We start from the raw sequence: 21,597 nt of genomic DNA, 5'->3' as shown, positions 1-21,597 counted from the left end.
GTGTTCAGAGCAGCATAGATAGCTAATTACCACAGGTGTTCAGATCAGCATAGAGAGCTAATTACCACAGGTGTTCAGAGCATGCTAGATAACTAATTACCATAGGTGTTCAGAGCACGCTAGATAGCTAATTACCACAGGTGTTCAGAGCACGCTAGATAGCTAATTACCACAGGTGTTCAGAGCAAGCTAGATAACTAATTACCACAGGTGTTCAAGAGCACGCTAGATAACTAATTACCACAGGTGTTCAGAGCATGCTAGATAACTAATTACCACAGGTGTTCAGAGCACGCTAGATAACTAATTACCACAGGTGTTCAGAGCACACTAGATAACTAATTACCACAGGTGTTCAGAGCACATTAGATAGCGTAATTACCACAGGTGGTTCCTCTGTTTTCCATTAACACTCACTGTAACATGGAAATATGGCCATGTGGGAACGCTGACCTTAATTAAAACCCTATAAAGGTGTGTATGAGATAACGCCTTTGTCCATTGATTCTTATGTGCAATGTAATGGAACTGAGGGCCATGATCAAGGGCTACGCTAGGGGCCCTGGTCAAAAGTAGTGCACTATATAGGGAATAGGGTGCCATTTGGGACACTTGCAGAGGGGACAGAGGGAGCACGGCGTAACGGCAGAATTCCCCGTCGACAAGATGAAGGGGATGCACCTGCATTGCTTCTGCACCTGCATTCTAAACCTTCTACACCTGTATTTTACACCTGCATTCTACACCTTCTACACCTGTATTCTACACCTGCATTCTACACCTTCATTCTACACCTTCTACACCTGCATTCTACACCTGTATTCTACACCTGCATTCTACACCTTCAACACCTGTATTCTACACCTGCATTCTACACCTGTATTCTACACCTGCATTCTACACCTTCTACACCTGCATTCTACACCTGTATTCTACACCTTCTACACCTTCATTGTACACCTTCTACACCTGCATTCTACATCTGTATTCTACACCTTCTACACCTGTATTCTACACCTGCATTCTACACCTGCATTCTACACCTTCTACACCTGTATTCTACACCTGCATTCTACACCTTCTACACCTGCATTCTACACCTTCTACACCTGTATTCTACACCTGCATTCTACACCTGTATTCTACAGCTGCATTCTACACGTTCTACACCTTCATTCTACACCTGTATTCTACACCTGCATTGCTTCTACACCTGCATTCTACACCTGCATTGCTTGCTGTTTGGGGTTTTAGGCTGTGTTTCTGTACAGCCCTTTGTGACATCAGCTGATGTAAGAAGGACTTTATAAATACATCTGATGATACATCAGATGACTAGCGTTATTTAAAAAAACAATATCTTGGATCTCGGAACGGTGAGGAGTGAACAAACTACTCTGTAAATCTATCAAATCAAATTGTATTTTTCACATGCTCCAAATACAACAGGTGTAGGTAGACCTTACAGTGAAATACTTACTTACAAGCCCTTTAACCAACAATGCAGTTCCAAGAAATAGAGTTAAGAAAATATTTACTAAATAAACTAAAAGATTGTAAAATAAAAATGAAAAGTAACACAAAAATAACAAGGCTATATACAGGGGGTACCGGTACAGAGTCAATATGCGGGGGTACAGGTCAGTCGAGTTAATTTGTACATGTAGGTAAGCGTAAAGTGACTATGCATAGATAATAAACTGCAGTGTAAATAGTCCGGGTGGCCATTTGATAACAGCTATCATGGGATTTAGACAGCTGATTAGATAATACACACATTCAAATAGCATCCCTCCATCATAAAACAATGAACGTGAAGTAGAAGTTGATATACCAATGCTTTATTATAACGGAAGCATTTACAAACTATCTCCAACTTTAAACAGCTGATATGCTATTCACATGAAGTTTCTGTTAGCTCCCCTGATTAAGTATTAACCAGCGAAGCTGACGACTGACAGCAAGCACAATAAAGCCATCCATCTATTTCACATCATTCAAGTCAGTTTGAATACGTTTTTTCCAGTCTTAAACATTGGAAACATTTTCTCCTGAATTAAATTAATAAAAGCACAAAAAGGTATACATTAGGTCTACACACATGGTGTATGCTACAAACAAATAACAAACACCTTTCACTGTAGGTCTATGATATAGCTAGCTACTGTAGGTCTATAGTCTTCCCTGTGGCTCAATTGGTAGTGCATGGTGTTTGCAACGCCAGGGTTGTGGGTTCGATTCCCACAGGGTGCCAGTACAAAAAAATATATATATATTAAATGTATGCATTCACTACTGTAAGTCGCTCTGGATAAGAGCGTCTGCTAAATGACTAAAATGTAATGTAAATGTACAAAGGTGTACATTCTCATTGCAGAATTGACAAGATATTGCTTTAAATTATTAACTGTTTGCAACACAGCACATTATTTCACAGTACTATCAGGTGTATATTCTGTAGATCAATCAACCAATAAGTCAAACAATCAATCAACGTTGAGTCCCTCCAGCCTCTCGACAGCATTCTTCAGATCCTCCACCACCAGCTCTACCTCATCCCTGCTGGTCCCTCTCCCCACACTCAGCCTCAGGGCATTAGCTGCCACCTCCTCAGGGATGCCACAGCTCAGCAGGATATGGGAGGGCCTGAGGGACAAACAGAGTGAAAACTAACAGTGACAACATAACAATATAGTTCCACTAAACAAGGGGGATTTATTTTGTTGTCTGCAATTAATGTGCAAGGTTTCTATATACACACACATACAGTATATATATAAACACACACACACATATATATATATATATATATATATATATATATATATATATATATAGTAACTGTCTTAAGTTTGGCTGAGGGCAGTTATTGTGACTGTAAAGCTACTGTAGGTCTATGATGTAGCTGGTAACTGTAGGTCAATGATATTGCTAGTAACTGTAGGTCTATGATATTGCTAGTTACTGTAGGTCAATGATGTAGCTAGTAACTGTAGGTCTATGATATTGCTAGTTACTGTAGCTCTATGATGTAGCTAGCTACTGTAGCTCTACAATGTAGCTAGTAATGGTAGGTCTATGATATACAGTAGCTAGTAACTGTAGCTCTATGATGTAGCTAGTAACTGTAGCTCTATGATATACAGTAGCTAGTAACTGTAGCTCTATGATGTAGCTAGTAACTGTAGCTCTATGATATACAGTAACTGTAGCTCTATGATGTAGCTAGTAACTGTAGCTCTATGATGTAGCTAGTAACTGTAGCTCTATGATGTAGCTAGTAACTGTAGCTCTATGATATACAGTAGCTAGTAACTGCAGCTCTATGATATAGCTAGTAACTGTAGCTCTATGATGTAGCTAGTAACTGTAGGTCAATGATATAGCTAGTAACTGTAGGTCAATGATATAGCTAGTTACTGTAGGTCAATGATGTAGCTAGTAACTGTAGCTCTATGATGTAGCTAGCTACTGTAGCTCTACGATGTAGCTAGTAATGGTAGGTCTATGATATACAGTAGCTAGTAACTGTAGCTCTATGATGTAGCTAGTAACTGTAGCTCTATGATGTAGCTAGTAACTGTAGCTCTATGATGTAGCTAGTAACTGTAGCTCTATGATATACAGTAGCTAGTAACTGTAGCTCTATGATATAGCTAGTAACTGTAGCGCTATGATGTAGCTAGTAACTGTAGCTCTGTGATGTAGCTAGTAACTGTAGCTCTATGATGTAGCTAGTAACTGTAGCTCTATGATATACAGTAGCTAGTAACTGTAGCTCTATGATGTAGCTAGTAACTGTAGCTCTATGATGTAGCTAGTAACTGTAGCTCTATGATATACAGTAGCTAGTAACTGCAGCTCTATGATATACAGTAGCTAGTAACTGTAGGTCTATGATGTAGCTGGTAACTGTAGCTCTATGATATACAGTAGCTAGTAACTGTATGTGTCAGGTCCTTACCTGTCTCCTCTGTGTGAATGGCATGCAGCCCCAACACTGGCCAGGAGTCTTCTACAGCTGGACAATACCTTCCTCCCTACAGCACAGTACAGGGGACAGAAGAGACATGAATACCTTCCTCCCTACAGCACAGTACAGGGGACAGAAGAGACATGAATCATTAACAGCCACCGTAGTTTATAAATAGCCACAGCAACGTAGGTTGTGACCTCGCGGCAATGTAGTGTTAGACATACTGTACAGGAGGGGTTCTTAACCTTTTTCTGCCTGGGACCTAAATGAGAAATGCACTGTTTTCCTGGGACCCAATGAGAAATTCACTGTTTTCCTGGGACCCAAGCTCATGAAAACATGTCCCGTTTTGACTGAGAACACATTCTCAGTTACAGCGACGACCTGGGGGATCGTTACAGGGAAGAGGAGGGGGGACAATGACCTGGGGAATAGTTACAGGAGAAAGGAGGGGGGACTACGACCTGGGGTATAGTTACAGGAGAGAGGAGGGGGGACAACGACCTGGGGAAGAGTTACAGGAGAGAGGAGGGGGGACAACGACCAGGGGGATAGTTACAGGGGAGAGGAGGAATGCATTTCAATTAACAGGTGTGCCTTGTTAAAAGTTAATTTGTGGAAATAATTTCCTTCTTAATGCGTTTGAGCCAATCAGTTGTGTTGTGAGAAGGTAGGGGTGGTACACAGAAGACAGTCCTATTTGGTAAAAGACCAAGTCCATATTATGTCAAGAACAGCTCAAATAAGCAAAGACAAACGACAGTCCATCATTACTTTAAGACATGAAGGTCAGTCAATGCGGAACATTTCAAGAACTTTGAACGTTTCTTCAAATGCAGTCGCAAAAACCATCAAGTGCTATGATGAAACTGGCTCTATTGAGGACCGACACAGGAAAGGAAGACCCAGAGTTGTCTCTGCTGCAGAGGATAAGTTCATTAGAGTTAACTGCCTCAGATTGCAGCCCAAATAAATTCTTCACAGAGTTCAAGTAACAGACACATCTCAACATCAACTGTTCAGAGGAGACTGCGTGAATCAGGCCTTCATGGTCGAATTGCTGCAAAGAAACCACTACTAAAGGACACCAATAAAAAGAAGAGACTTGCTTGGGCCAAGAAACATTAGCCCGGTGGAAATCGAGTCCAAATTGGAGATTTTTGGATCCAACCGCTGTGTCTTTGTGAGACGCAGTGTGGGTGAACGGATGATCTCCGCATGTGTGGTTCTCACCTTGAAGCATGGAGGAGGAGGTGTGATGGTGTGGGGCTGCTTTGCTGGTGACACTGTCAGTGATTTATTTAGAGTTCAAGGCACACTTAACCAGTATGGCTACCACAGCATTCTGCAGTGATACGCCATCCCATCTGGTTTGCGCTTAGTGGGACTATCATTTGTTTTTCAACAGGACAATGACCCAAAACACACCTCCAGGCAGTGTAAGGGATATTTGACCATGAAGGAGAGTGATGGAGTGCTGCATCAGATGACCTGGCCTCCACAATCACCTGACCTAAACCCAACTGAGATGGTTTGGATCGCAGAGCGAAGGAAAAGCAGCCAATAGGTTTTTAGAAATTGCTAATTTATAAAAAATTCTAAACTGAAATAACATTGACATAAGTATTCATACCCTTTACACAGTACTTTGTTGAAGCACCTTTGGCAGCGATTACAGAGTCCTCTTGAGTATGACGCTACAAGCTTGGCACACCTGTATTTGGGGAGTTTCTCCCATTCTTCTCTGCAGATCCTCTCAAGTTCTTTTAGGTTGGATGGGGAGCGTTACTGCACAGCTATTTTCAGGTCTCTCCAGAAATGTTCGATCGGCTTCAAGTCAGGGCTCTGGCTGGGCCACTCAAACACATTCAGAGACTTGTGCCAAAGCCACTCCTGCGTTGTCTTGCCTGTTGGAAGGTGAACCTTCGCTCCAGTCTGAGGTCCGAGTGCTCTGGAGCAGGTTTTCATCAAGGATCTCTGTACTTTGCTCCGTTCATCTTTGCCTCGATCCTGACTAGTGTCCCAGTCCCTGCCGCTGAAAAATCCCCCCACAGCATGATGCTGCCACCACCATGCTTCACCGTAGGGATGGTGCCAGGTTTCCTCCTGACGTGACGCTTAGTATTCAGGCCATAGAGTTCAATCTTGGTTTCATCAGACCAGACAATCTTGTTTCTCATGGTCTGAGTCTTTAGGCGCGTTTTGGCAAACTCCAAGCGGGCTGTCATGTGCCTTTTACTGAGGAGTGGCTTCCGTCTGGCCACTCTACCATAAAGGCCTGATTGCTGGAGTACTGCAGAGATGGTTGTCCGTCTGGAAGGTTCTCCCATCTCCACAGAGGAACTCTAGAGCTCAGTCAGAGTGACCATCAGGTTCTTGGTTGCCTCCCTGACCAAGGCCCTTCTCCCCCGATTGCTAAGTTTGGCCGGGCGGCCAGCTCTAGGGAAGAGTCTTGGTGGTTCCAAACTTCTTCCATTTAAGAATGATGGAGGCCACTGTGTTCTTGGGGACCTTCAATGCTGCAGACATTTTTTGGTACCCATCCCCAGATCTGTGCCAAGACAAAATCCTCTCTTGGAGCTCTACGGACAATTCCCTCAACCTCATGAATTGTTTTTTGCACTGACATGCACTGTCAACTGTGGGACCTTATATAGACAGATGTGCCTTTCCAATCAATTGAATTTACCACAGGTGGAATTCAATCAAGTTGTAGAAATATCTGAAGGATGATCAACGGAAACAGGATGCACCTGAGCTCAATTTCGAGTCTCATAGCAAAGGGTCTGACTACTTGTGTAAATAAGGTATTTTGGGGTTTTTTCTTCTAAAAACCTGTTTTTGGTTTGCTATTATGGGGTATTGTGAGTAGATTGCTGAGGATTTGTATGTATTTAATCCATTCTAGAATAATGCTGTAAAGTAACAAAATGTGGATAAAGTCAAGGAGTCTGAAAACTTTCCCAAGGCACTGTATATATATAATTATTTTTACTCAGATATGTCGCAACCCACCATTTAACATTTCCGCAGCCCAACCCATACTTAAAGAACGGCTGTTGTACAGCGTGGCAGATTGACGGAGACAGATCCCACAGCAGGAAGGGTAGAGACAGGGGAGACGTCAGTATGACTCTACAGCTCCATTCAGAGTCCACATCCACAGAGCTGTCATAGTCCACTAGTAAATACGTAATAATTGGCCAACGTAGTTTCATTGGCTGTAATTGAGTGGCCGAAGTATGTAACAAAATACTGTGCAGCTCAATAGCACATTTGTACTTACCCTGTAGTCCAGGACCCAGAATGGACACGTTACAGGTGTTGGGGAGGGTCTCGGAGTCAGGGAAATGACTGTTGAAATGTATCCTCTCTCTCCCAAAGACCGCCTGGCAACACACAACAGCAAAGACTTATTGGACATAGAATAGTTAGAGTTATTGGACATAGAATTAATAAGACATAGTTATTGGACATGTACTATACTGTACATTGACTTCTTCACTCACGAAACAGTAAATTCCAAGGAAAACATGGTAACAATCTAAAAGGAAAACAAATGTTGGTTCTACATTGAAACTACTGAACAAATCTCCAGAACAGTGTCACTGTGTCAACACAAGCTATAAATATATTCTGAAATCCAACAAAAAAACATTGATGGTTGTGATAGTCTATGATGGATAGATTAGCAGACTGTTACTGTACCTCTAGTTGTTTTTCCAGGTAGTCCCTTGTATCCAGCATATGAGTCTCATACTCAGTCAGGTTAGAGTTCACCAGCTCTGCTGCCTAGTAGAGAGACAACGCTTTAGTTCACCAGCTCTGCTGCCTAGTACAGACAACTCTTTAGTTCACCAGCTCTGCTGCCTAGTAGAGAGACAACTATTTAGTTCACCTGCTCTGCTGCCTAGTACAGACAACTCTTTAGTTCACCTGCTCTGCTGCCTAGTACAGACAACTCTTTAGTTCACCAGCTCTGCTGCCTAGTACAGACAACTCTTTAGTTCACCAGCTCTGCTGCCTAGTAGAGAGACAACTATTTAGTTCACCTGCTCTGCTGCCTAGTACAGACAACTCTTTAGTTCACCTGCTCTGCTGCCTAGTACAGACAACTCTTTAGTTCACCAGCTCTGCTGCCTAGTAGAGAGACAACTATTTAGTTCACCTGCTCTGCTGCCTAGTAGAGAGACAACTATTTAGTTCACCTGCTCTGCTGCCTAGTACAGACAACTCTTTAGTTCACCAGCTCTGCTGCCTAGTAGAGACAACTATTTAGTTCACCTGCTCTGCTGCCTAGTACAGACAACTCTTTAGTTCACCTCCTCTGCTGCCTAGTAGAGACAACTATTTAGTTCACCTGCTCTGCTGCCTAGTACAGACAACTCTTTAGTTTACCAGCTCTGCTGCCTAGTAGAGACAACTATTTAGTTCACCTGCTCTGCTGCCTAGTACAGGCAACTCTTTAGTTCACCAGCTCTGCTGCCTAGTACAGACAACTCTTTAGTTCACCTCCTCTGCTGCCTAGTAGAGAGACAACTATTTAGTTCACCTGCTCTGCTGCCTAGTACAGACAACTCTTTAGTTCAGCTACAGGCTCTGCATCATCACGTCATATAGACACCATGAATATGGTTTGCTTTAACAATACTTATATACAGTGCCTTGCAAAAGTATTCATCCCCCTTAGTGTTTTTCCTATTTTGTTGCATTACAACCTGTAATTTAAATAGATTTTTATTTGGATTTCATGTAATGAACATACACAAAAAAGTCCAAATTGGTGAAGTGAAAGGGAAAAAATTACTTGTTTAAAAAAAATCTAAAATAAATTACAATGGAAAAGTGTTGCGTGCATATGTATTCACTCCCTTTGCTATGAAGCCCCTAAATAAGATCTGGTGCAACCAATTACCTTCAGAAGTCACATAATTAGTTAAATAAAGTCCACCTGTGTGCAATCTAAGTGTCACATGATCTGTCACATGATCTCAGTATATATACACCAGTTCTGAAAGGCCCCAGAGTCTGCAACACCACTAAGCAAGGGGCAACACCAAGCAAGCGGCCCGATGAAGACCAAGGAGCTCTCCAAACAGGTCAGGGACAAAGTTGTGGAGAAGTACAGATCAAGGTTGGGTTATAAAACAATATGAAACATTGAACATCCCACGGAGCACCATTAAATACATTATTAAAAATGTAAAGAATATGGCACCACAACAAACCTGCCAAGAGAGCGCCACCCTCCAAAACTCACGGACCAGGCAAGGAGGGCATTAATCAGAGGCAACAAAGAAATCAAAGATAACCCTGAAGGAGCTGCAAAGCTCCACAGCGGAGATTGGAGTATCTGTTCATAGGACCAGTTTAAGCCGTACACACCAAAGAGCTGGGCTTTTTTGGAAGAGTGGCCTGAAAAAAACCAAACACGTTTGATGTTCGCCAAAAGGCATGTGGGAGACTCCCCAAACATATGGAAGAAGGTACTCTGGTCAGATGAGACTAAAAGTGAGCTTTTTGGCTATCAAGGAAAACGCTATGTCTGGCACAAACCCAACACCTCTCATCACCCCGGGAACACCATCCTCACAGTGAAGCATGGTGGTAGTAGCATCATGCTGTGTGGATGTTTTTCATTGGCAGGGACTGGGAAACTGGTCAGAATTGAAGGAATGATAGATGGCGGTAAATACAGGGAAATTCTTGATGGAAAGCTGTTTGTCTTCCAGAGATTTGAGACTGGGCCAGAGGTTCACCTTCCAGCAGGACAATGACCCTAAGCATACTGCCATAGCAACACTCGAGTGGTTTAAGGGGAAACATTTAAATATCTCGGAATGGCCTAGTCAAAGCCCACACCTCAATCCAATTGAGAATCTGTGGTATGACTTAAAGATTGCTGTACACCGGCGGAACCCATCCAACTTGAAGGAGCTGGAGCAGTTTTGCCTTGAAGAATGGGCAAAAATCCCAGTGGCTAGATGTGCCAAGCTTATAGAGACATACCCCAAGAGACTTGCAGCTGTAATTGCTGCAAAAGGTGGCTCTACAAAGTATTGACTTTTATTGAATAGTTATGCACACTCAAATTCAGTTTTTTTGTATTATTCGTTGTTTGTTTCACAATAAAACATATTTTGCATCTTCAAAGAGGTAGGCGTGTTGTTTAAATCAAATGATACAAACCCGCCCAAAAAATCCATTTTAATTCCAGATGGTAAGGTAACAAAATAGGAAAAAAGCCAAGGGGGGTGAAAACTTTCGCAAGCCACTGTAATTGTATTTGACCACCAGTTTTAGCAAAAGGCATATACGGTAGGAGTAAGGGTCATAACGTTTTGTTACACAAATGGGCTAATTAATACTGTAATGATTCAAGACTGTACCTTTCCAAGGCCAGCGATCATTGGTGTGTTCTCAGTGCTAAAACAAAACAAACATGAAAATACAGTGCTTTTACTTTATTACTTGTAACATCTTCATCTGTTGTTCATTATAACTTCAGAGGGTGTTTTATACAGTACCAGTCAAAAGTTTTATAACACCTACTCATTCAAGGGTTTTTCTTTATTTTTACTATTTTCTACATTGTAGAATAATAGTGAAGACATCAAAACTATGAAACAACAGATATGGAATCATGTAGTAACCAAAAACGTTTTAAACAAATCAAAATATATTTTAGATTCTTCAAAGTAGCCACCCTTTGTCTTGATGACAGCTTTAGACACTCATGGCATTCTCTCAACCAGCTTCACCTGGAATGGTTTTCCAACAGTCTTGAAGGAATTCCCACATATGCTGAGCACTTGTTGGCTGCTTTTCCTTCACTCTGCGGTCCAACTCATCCCAAACCATCTCAATTGGTTTGACGTCGGGTGATTGTGGAGGCCAGGTCATCTGATGCAGCACTCCATCACTCTCCTTCATGGTCAAATATCCCTTACACAGCCTGGAGGTATATTTTGGGTCATTGTCCTGTTGAAAAACAAATGATAGTCCCACTAAGCACAAACCAGATGGGATGGCGTATCGCTGCAGAATGCTGTGGTAGCCATGCTGGTTAAGTGTGCCTTGAATTCTAAATAAATCACAGACAGTGTCACCAACAAAGAACCCCCACACCACCTCCTCCATGCTTCACGGTGGGAACTACACATGCGGAGATCATTCGTTCACCTACTCTTCATCTCACAAATACCCCAAAAATTGCACATTTGGACTCATCAGTCCAAAGGACAGATTTCCACCGGTCTAATGTCCATTGCTCAAGTTTCTTGGTCCAAGCAAGTCTCTTCTTCTTATTGGTGTCCTTTAGTAGTTGTTTCTTAGTAGCAATTCGACCATGAAGGCTTGATTCACACAGTCTCCTCTAAGCAGTTGAAGTTTTGATGTGTCTGTTACTTGAACTCTGTAAAGCATTTATTTCGGCTGCAATTTCTGAAGCTGGTAACTCAGTCAAATTTATTTATAAAGCCCTTCTTACATCAGCTGATGTCACAAAGTGCTGTACAGAAACCCAGCCTAAAACCCCAAACAGCAAGCAATCCAGGTGTAGAAGCACGGTGGCTAGGAAAAACTCCCTAGAAAGGCCAGAACATAGGAAAAAACCTAGAGAAACCTAACTCTAATGAACTTATCCTCTGCAGCAGAGGTAACTCTGGGTCTTCCTTTCCTGTGGTGATCCTCATTAGCGCTTGATGGTTTTTGCGACTGCACTTTTAAAACATTTTCCACATTTACTGAACTTCATGTCTTAAAGTAATGATGCACTGTCATTTCTCTTTACTTGTTTGAGCTGTTCTTGCCATAATATGGGCTTGGTCTTATACCAAATAGGACTATCTTCTGTATACCACCCCTACAACACAACTGATTGGCTCAAAAGCATTAAGAAGGAAAGAAATTCCACAAAGTAACTTTTAACAAGGCACACCTGTTAAATGAAATGCGTTCCAGGTGACTACCTCATGGAGCTGGTTGAGAGAATGCCAAAATTGTGCCAAGCTGTCTTCAAGGCAAAGGGTGGCTACTTTGAAGAATCTCAAATACAAAATATATTTTGATTTGTTTAACACTTTTTTTGGTTACTACATGATTCCATATGTGTTATGTCATAGTGTTGATGTCTTCACAACTATTCTACAATGTAGAAAATAGTTAAAAAAAAGAAAAACCCTTGAATGAGTAGGTGTGTCCAGACTGTTGACTGGTACTATACATACATAATAGCTCATTAAATGGTCTAAATATCTCAGTGTGGCGAGTAATTGAGTATGAAAGGCACCCTATTCCCTATATAGTGAGTGCACTAGTTCTGACCAGAGCCTTATGGGCTCTAATCAAAAGTAGTGCACTACATAGGGAATAGAGTGCCATTGGGGAAGTAGACATAATTACTTGAACGATACCCTGGTCTGAAATTCCTCTCCTGTCCCCCTCCAAACAACATGGGGTAGAGTGGTGTGGTTGTTCCTGGGCCGTTCACATACAACGCTCCTATCCTCGGTGCATAGAACTGGAAACCACAGTGAGGGAATAGAAAACTTCTCAGAACTCAATAATAATAACTAATCTTCCCAGAATACAATAGAAGACAATCACAGTATCCATGGGTGAATCTAAAATTGTATTTCCTTGATTCCTTGCATCTTCACTCCTTCTCAAAATGCATTGGAGGAAAGAATCTTAGGTTTCTCCCTCTCCTCCAATACGCTTTAAGGAAAAACATGAGGAATCAAGGAAACACATTTAAGATTCGCCTAAAGTCCAGAAGAATCCTGACCTTGTGTCCTACAACGGTGAGGTAATCCACTCCCAGGTCACGGGCGTCGACCCGCACCTTGCCTATGGCCTGGGCCGCGTCAGTGTGCAGGAGGATTCTATGTTGACGCTGTCTGTTGACAAATCTGATCCTCTGACAGAGCTCTCTGATTGGCTGTCAGGAGAAACACATAAGGTAGTCAAAGTAATAATGCTGTTAGTAATATCTGTGATTAAGAAACACTACATAACCAAAAGAATGTGGACACCTGCTCATTCAACATCTCATTCCAAAAGCATGAATATGGAATTGGTCTCCATTTTGCTGCTATAACAGTCTCCACTTCTGGGAAGGCTTTCCACTAGATGTTGGAACATTGCTGCAGGGATTTGCTTCCATTCAGCCACAAGAACATTAGTGAGGTCGGACACTGATGTTGGGCGATTAGGCCTGGCTCGCAGTCTGAGTTCTAATTCATCCCAAAGGGGTTGAGGTCAGGGCTCTGTGCAGGCCAGTCAAGTTCTTCCACATCGATCTTGACAAACCATCGATGTATGGACATCGCTTTATGCACGGGGGCACCGTCATGCTGAAACAGGAAAGGAAAGGGCCAGAATTGTCTACAATATCATTGTATGCTGAAGCGTTAACGTTTCCCTTCACTAGAACTAAGGGGCCTAGCCCGAACTATGAATAACAGCTCCACACCATTATCCATCCTCCACCAAACTTTACAGTTGGCACTATGCATTGGGGCAGGTAGCGTTCTTCTGGCAGCCGCCAAACCCAGATTCATCCGTCAGACTGCCAGATAGTGAAGCGTGATTCATCACTCCAGAGAACGCATTTCCATTGCTCCTGAGTCCAATGGCGGCAAGCTTTACACCACTCCAGCTGACGCTTGGCATTGCGCATGGTGATCTTAGGCTTGTGTGCGGCTGCTCGGCCATGGAAACCCATTTCATGAAGCTCCCGATGAACAGTTCCTGTGCTGACGTTGCTTCCAGATGTAGTTTGTAACTTGGTAGTGAGTGTTGCAACCGAGGACAGACCATTTATGCACTTCAGTGGTTCTGTTCTGTGAGCTCGTGTGGCCTACCACTTCACGACTGAGCCATTGTTGCTCCTAGACGTTTGCACTTCACAATAACTACACTCACAGTTGACCAGGGCAGCTCTAGCAGGCCAGAAATGTGATGAACTGACATGTTGGAAAGGTGACATCCTATGACAGTGCCACATTGATAGTCTATTAGGATTGCATGGCTGTGTGCTTGATTTTATACACCTGTCAGCAACAAGTGTGGCTGAACTAGCCAAATCTACTAATTTGAAGGGATGTCCACATACTTTTGTATATATAGTGTATGTAAGTAATATACACTGAGTGTTAAAAACATTAGGAACACCTGCTCTTTCCATAACAGACCAGGTCAACCCAGGTGAAAGCTATGATCCCTTATTGCAGAGGTTCTTAAACATTTTCAGCATGGGAGTCAAATTAGGAATTCTGTGTTTTCCTGGGTTCCAAGCTTAGGTAAATATGCAACTATATGTAAATATCGGTACATTTCATTGCCCTTATGCCTAAAACAAATGCAATATAGATAAAAACAAATAACAACGAAAATAAATATTAATATAAATATCTATTCATGTTTATTTTCCCTCATTAAAAACACTATTACATATGTGTCTAGGTTGGAACTGTTGCTGTTAAAATACAATAAATCATTTTCATTCTGAACTGGAATAAACGGATTGATCACATCACACAGATGAATAACAGAACAGACACACAGGCTTTTTGAAAGTGCAACACTAAGAAACAGTACAGATGAACAATGATCAGGCCTACTGTACATCTTACTGTACATCTTACTGTACATCCTACTGTAGAAATGATCAGGCCTACTGTACATCCTACTGTACATCTTACTGTAGAAATTATCAGGCCTACTGTACATCCTACTGTACATCCTACTGTACATCTTACTGTACATCTTACTGTAGAAATGATCAGGCCTACTGTACATCTTACTGTACATCTTACTGTAGAAATGATCAGGCCTACTGTACATATTACGGTACATCTTACTGTAGAAATGATCAGGCCTACTGTACATCCTACTGGACATCCTACTGTAGAAATTACTGTTGAAAGAAAGTCTAGGTTGGAACTGTTGCTGTTTAAAATACAATACATATGTTTTATTCTGAACTAGAATGAACTGATGTAGAACAGAAAACACACACACACACACACACACACACACACACACACACACACACACACACACACACACACACACACACACACACACACACAAAAACACTCCTAATGAGAGGTCTGTGGCTGGTTGAAGTTTTCAACAAGCATGTCTATTCTGGGCTCAGTTTTTGACACTGCAACACAGAAGTGATGCTCAGCATTGAGTCTGTTTCTGTACTTGTTTTTTTAAAGTATGTAAGAGTTGAGAACCCTGTCTCGTATAGGTATGAGGCGCCAAACTGGACCAGAACATCTACTGCTTTCTCAGTCAGGCAGGAGACCACTTCCTGTTGTAGATGAGCAACCCAGAACTGTGTGAGTGGGTTCTCATTCAGGCAGGAGACCACTTCCTGTTGTAGATGGAACAACCCAGAACTGTGTGAGTGGGTTCTCAGTCAGGCAGGAGACCACTTCCTGTTGTAGATGGAACAACCCAGAACTGTGTGAGTGGTTTCTCAGTCACGCAGGAGACCGCTTCCTGTTGTAGATGGAACAACCCAGAACTGTGTGAGTGGGTTCTCAGTCAGGCAGGGGACCGCTTCCTGTTGTAGATGGAACAACCCAGAACTGTGTGAGTGGGTTCTCAGTCAGGCAGGAGACCACTTCCTGTTGTAGATGAGCAACCCAGAACTGTGTGAGTGGGTTCTCAGTCAGGCAGGAGACCACTTCCTGTTGTAGATGAGCAACCCAGAACTGTGTGAGTGGGTTTACATCAAAAAGCATCTTGCTTCAATCAGTTTATTCCAGTTAAGAATAACAATTATTGTATTTTAACAGCAACAGTTCCAACCTAGGCTAGTTTTGAACAATCATTTCTACAGTAAAATGTACAGTAGGCCTGATAATTTTTCATCTCGAAAAGGACTGTTACTAGGGTTGCACTATCAGTAGATAGCTTGCTTTGGTGAATGTTAGCTATTAGCTGTGTACAAGGCCAGGGGATAGTTTGGAAGAGAAACTCACATCTACTACTATGAGAGATACTACTCCCTTATTTCTGCTAATCATCACCTGTTATAAAATGACAACAATGCCTTGCTATCTGACTTACTTATCCACAGTCGAAGCAGTTTCCTGAAGCATTCTGCCCTGTTCTGGGTTTACCGTCACGCTGCCCTGTTCTGATAGAACTCCCTGGGTTTACCGTCATGCTGCCCTGTTCTGATAGAACTCCCTGGGTTTACTGTCACGCTGCCCTGTTCTGATAGAACTCCCTGGGTTTACCGTCATGCTGCCCTGTTCTGATAGAACTCCCTGGGTTTACCGTCATGCTGTGGATGTTTTGGTCAGAAACGTGTCGTTTTATTCATTTTTTCATTTTGAGAGACTCATTACTAAGCACTTCCCAGCACAAAACGCATATTAGGAAGGTGTTTTTCATGTTTTGAAGTCTGTTAGTAATATACAGTATGTTAGTAATATACAGTATGTTAGTAATATCTGTTAGTAATATCTGTTAGTAATATACAGTATGTTAGTAATATCTGTTAGTAATATCTGTTAGTAATATACAGTATGTTAGTAATATACAGTATGTTAGTAATATACAGTATGTTAGTAATATCTGTTAATAATATCTGTTAGTAATATACAGTATGTTAGTAATATCTGTTAGTAATATCTGTTAGTAATATACAGTATGTTAGTAATATCTGTTAGTAATATCTGTTAGTAATATACAGTATGTTAGTAATATCTGTTAGAATATCTGTTAGAATATCTGTTAGAATATCTGTTAGAATATCTGTTAGAATATCTGTTAGTAATATACAGTATGTTAGTAATATCTGTTAGTAATATCTGTTAGTAATATCTGTTAGTAATATCTGTTAGTAATATACAGTATGTTAGTAATATACAGTATGTTAGTAATATCTGTTAGTAATATACAGTATGTTAGTAATATACAGTATGTTAGTAATATCTGTTAGTAATATACAGTATGTTAGTAATATCTGTTAGTAATATCTGTTAGTAATATCTGTTAGTAATATACAGTATGTTAGTAATATACAGTATGTTAGTAATATCTGTTAGTAATATCTGTTAGTAATATCTGTTAGTAATATCTGTTAGTAATATACAGTATGTTGGTAATATCTGTTAGTAATATACAGTATGTTAGTAATATATGTTAGTAATATACAGTATGTTAGTAATATATGTTAGTAATATACAGTATGTTAGTAATATCTGTTAGTAATATCTGTTAGTAATATACAGTATGTTAGTAATATCTGTTAGTAATATACAGTATGTTAGTAATATCTGTAGTAATAAATAGTACAGCAGTACTATCCATTGTGTTTCAATTGCAGGCTAAGACTTGGGTTAATATTTAGGATCTGTGGATAGGTGTGTGTTAGGACCATGTAGGTGTGAAAAACTAGGCCATGCTTCCCGTCCGTCTGTCCGTCCGTGTGTGTGTGTGTGTCCCTCACCATTAGGACTCCTGTCTCGTTGTTAGCCATCATGATAGAGATGAGACAGGTGGAGGAGCGGACAGCAGCCAACACATCCTCCACCTCCACCCTCCCCGTCACCTTGGAAACCGCCACTGACGTCACGTCTAAGACAACAACCCAGATAGGCCTATGTCAAGTCATTGACTATTAAGGACAACATTTGGTGTACTCATCACAGTTACTGGAAATAAAAACGATCCTTATTACAGTATAATGATTTATGTATGTACAAGTACTGAGTTACTAAAGTTCTCGTTACACTTAAGTGTTATATGTTAATAAAAAAATATATGATTGATCATCATCACCTTCATCAGCTCAACGTCATTCTCCTCCTCATCATCATCGTCATAATTTAGCATACAGTAAATAAATATCAATCCAGAACAGTGTTAAACCCTACCTGCCGTGGCGTCCTTCAGCAGGTGTTCAGCGGTCAGTCTGACAGAGTCATGCTCCACGTTAGAGACGAGGATATGAGGTAGAGGCCAGGCTGAGGTACTGCTGTTCTCATAGCGATGTCTCTCCCCTCTCTGCTCTGCTGTCCTGCAGCTCTCTCTGTAGGCCTCCAGGGCACTGTGGAACACCAGGTTATTGGCCTGAAGAGAACGGAGGAAAGTAAAAAAAATCCCTGGCAATTAAACCCTAGAGCTTTCCAATGGTATGTTATATCGCTGGTTGAGCACGCAACCAATCACATTGGGACGTTTGTGTTGTTTTGAGCCAGACAATAAGCCAGATGGCATGTCGTGTTCATATACGTCCCGTGTGGCTCAGTTGGTAGAGCATGGTGTTTGCAACGCCAGGGTTGTGGGTTCGATTCCCACGGGGGACCAGTACGGAGAAAAATGTTTTTATGAAATGTATGCATTCACTACTGTAAGTCGCTCTGGATAAGAGCGTCTGCTAAATGACTAAAAATGTAAAAATGTACAGTATAACAAGACGATCATTCTACCTCAGTCCCACCAGAGGTGAAGATGATATCATCTGCTTTACCCCCCACCATTCTAGCCACGTTCTCTCTCGCCTGGGTAATGATCTTCTTCGCTTTCACACCTGGAACAAGGAAGAGACGACAAATTCAAAAACACACGTAGCATGCATAGCTAACGATGTTAATAAAATCAGTGGGGATGAACCAAGATAGTCAACAACTAAAGAGATTAATAAAATCAGTGGGGATGAACCAAGATAGTCAACAACTAAAGAGATTAATAAAATCAGTGGGGATGAACCAAGATAGTCAACAACTAAAGAGATTAATATAATCAGTGGGGATGAACCAAGATAGTCAACAACTAAAGAGATTAATAAAATCAGTGGGGATGAACCAAGATAGTCAACAACTAAAGAGATTAATAAAATCAGTGGGGATGACAAGATGGACAAAACAAAACATACTTCCAAGGTTGGTACCAACCCCTCACCTGGTGTGTAGGTACTACTGGGGTTTCCCCAGGCCTCGTGCAGGGCTTCAGTAACAGCCTGGATCACCTGTGGCTCCAGTGGGGTGGTGGCATTATAGTCCATGTAGATCCTGTATTACAGAGAGGTAGTACATTAACCATTAGTAAGAGGTGAGAGATGACAGGATGTGCCATGAAATAGGCCTATTAAAACATTAATATGTCTACAGGGAGGAATCCTGTGGAGTCGTTCGAAGCTAAGTACAATAGGATAAGAGCATGAGGAACCACTGGAACTCAATGGGTTGTAGTGGTCTCCCATCAACCCCCCCATGTATACATCTGTGACAAACACTGATAACACTTACCTGTCCTCATCCATGTCTGGAATATATGTGTGTATATGACCGTCAAATGGAAGATCTGAGTGTGTATGCCCATTGGCACCACCTGTGTCTGAATGATGTGAACGTGCGTGGTGGTCATCCAATGAAGTGACTGTATGGTCAACGGATGCAGCTGAATGGTGAGAGAGTGGACGACCGTCTACCGAGTGGTGACTGTGGTCCCTCGGGTTCCTTGTGCCGGAGCTGGCCTTCGTTGGTTCAGACATTACCTTATGGAAAAGCAAAGTCTAGGTTTTACCAAGGTGACTTTATGACTTTACATTAAGTGGCATGCTGGTAGTGTGTAACATAATGTTATGTCATTCTATAGGGTTGGGGTTGTCATATGTAAATACAGTCCCATGTGGCTCAGTTGGTAGAACATGGTGTTTGCAACGCCAGGGTTGTGGGTTCGATTCCCACGGGGGACAAGTACGAAAAAAAAAAAAAAGTATGAAATGTATGCATTCACTACTGTAAGTCGCTCTGGATAAGAGCGTCTGCTAAATGACTAAAATGTAAAAATGATAAATGGGATACAAGTCCTATTTATATAGGGCAACGGTCCTATAGGGTCAATGATGGGTTTGTAAACTAACTCATGAAGCTAAAAACGTCCGTCTATAAAACCTACTGTTATCTACTATGTCACCGGCAGTCAGATATATTCTAACGTGGCATGCTGAGCTAACTAGCTAATATGTACTTTCCAAGGAAACGCGTGCAATGACCTAGCTAGCTCTTAAGACAGCTAACTAGCAGTCTCATTTCTTGAAAATTAACCCCATTTCCCTTCAGCACAGCATTGATCTTGATAACCAGCTAGACAATGAAAATGTCCCTTTTTTTATGCAACATTCGTTGAGTGACATAACTTTAGCTAATACGTGGCTGTAGAACAAGCTAAACGCTTGCTAAGCTAGCTAACGTTATTTACCGTGGCTGGCTGGCTACGTTGGTTTAAAACAAAGATATGTTTATTTCGTCAATTTGAACGTCGCTGTAGTTAGCTAAATACCTTGGCTAGATAGTCGAAGGAGGATGAGACTGAAGTAGAAGAGCTATACTGTCAACGACTCCCAAAGTCGAAGCTTCTTCCCAACCAGGAAATGCAAGGCTGACGGCTCAGTTCATGAATGAAGCCTTTCCTTCCTTGTTTAGCGCAGCGCATGTTGCAGCGCATAGCGCATGTTGCAGTGTCTGACAAACCAGTCAGGAAAAAAGTTTCCTGTATTGAAGACTTTTCCTTAGTTTCGGGTTTGAAAATGAATATCAGTAAATCAGTCTTATTTCCACTCAAGGACTGTGTTTTACAGGAAGTATATGGTATCCCAATTAAAGATAAGGTTACTTATCTTGGAATTGTTATATGCAAGGATGAAAAACAAAGGAGTCACTTAAACTTTATAACCCCGTTGTTGAGAAAACAAAGAAGAAATTGAACCTCTGGTTGCTGAGAGATATTTCGTTATATGGTTGGGTTTTATTGACCAAAGCTGAAGGGTTATCCAGATCGGTTTATGTCTCGTTATCACTTGAATTATCCCCTAGAATTGTAAATGACTTAGATAAGATTCTTTATAATTTTATTTGGAGGAACAAGCCTCACTATCTACGGAAATATATTCTCACTAATACCCAAGAACAAGGAGGTCTTGACGTTTTAAATTTCAATACTCTAAATAATACTTTTAAAATAAATTGGATTCTGAAGTATGTTAAGAACCAGAACAGTATTTGGAATGTCTTCCCTAAGTATTTATTTGACTGTTGGTGGTTTAGAATTTTTGCTTCGATGTAATTTTGTTGTTGATAAAAATCCCAGTAAAATTGGCCAAATTCCATAAGCAGGCAATTTTAGCTTGGTTGTTAATGTATAAACACCATTTTTTCCCCCTCACAGATACTTTCTATGGAACAACAAAGATACACGATTTAAAAATAAGTGTCTTTTTTTTCGTAACTGGTTTGAGAATAAAATTATTTTGGTTGGTCAGTTACTGAATGAGGATGGATATCTTCTCTCACATGGGGAATTTCTTGATACATTTAAAATTCCAGTAACACTGAAAGAATATGCAATTGTTTTTGATGTGATTCCAAGGGAATCACATGTATCTTTTAAATTCCTCTGTGGTTGATGTAAGTAACATAGATTTACATGAAAATATATTAATTGGTAATATTAACATCAAATATATATGTAGTAATAAACGGATTAGGAATATTGTTTGTGATACTACAATTCCCTCGGCATGATTATTTTGGTCAAATATCTATGGTATATTTAATTCAACTGCTAATAATATTAGCTACATTTCA

The 21,597-nt window shown here is 41.0% G+C and overlaps 1 protein-coding gene across 1 annotated transcript; it reads right to left on the bottom strand.

Moving 5' to 3' along the window:
• Positions 1–1,825: 1,825 nt before the first annotated feature.
• On the bottom strand, positions 1,826–20,361 carry scly (selenocysteine lyase). The gene is given in 13 exon segments (NM_001173806.1): positions 1,826–2,646; positions 3,965–4,040; positions 7,263–7,365; positions 7,685–7,768; positions 10,366–10,402; positions 12,391–12,497; positions 12,765–12,917; positions 17,457–17,584; positions 17,884–18,079; positions 18,439–18,539; positions 18,911–19,020; positions 19,258–19,505; positions 20,294–20,361. Coding segments are annotated over 12 exon segments (1,500 nt in total). The 5' UTR covers positions 19,503–19,505; positions 20,294–20,361; the 3' UTR covers positions 1,826–2,486.
• Between the last annotated feature and the right edge of the window lie 1,236 nt (positions 20,362–21,597).

This window comes from Salmo salar, chromosome 10, assembly GCF_965601325.2.
Source record: "Salmo salar chromosome 10, fSalSal1, whole genome shotgun sequence".
Classification (NCBI taxonomy): Eukaryota; Metazoa; Chordata; class Actinopteri; order Salmoniformes; family Salmonidae; genus Salmo; species Salmo salar.
The sequence above is the reverse complement of the archived record's forward strand: the minus strand, read 5'-3'. Positions and strand labels throughout refer to the sequence as shown.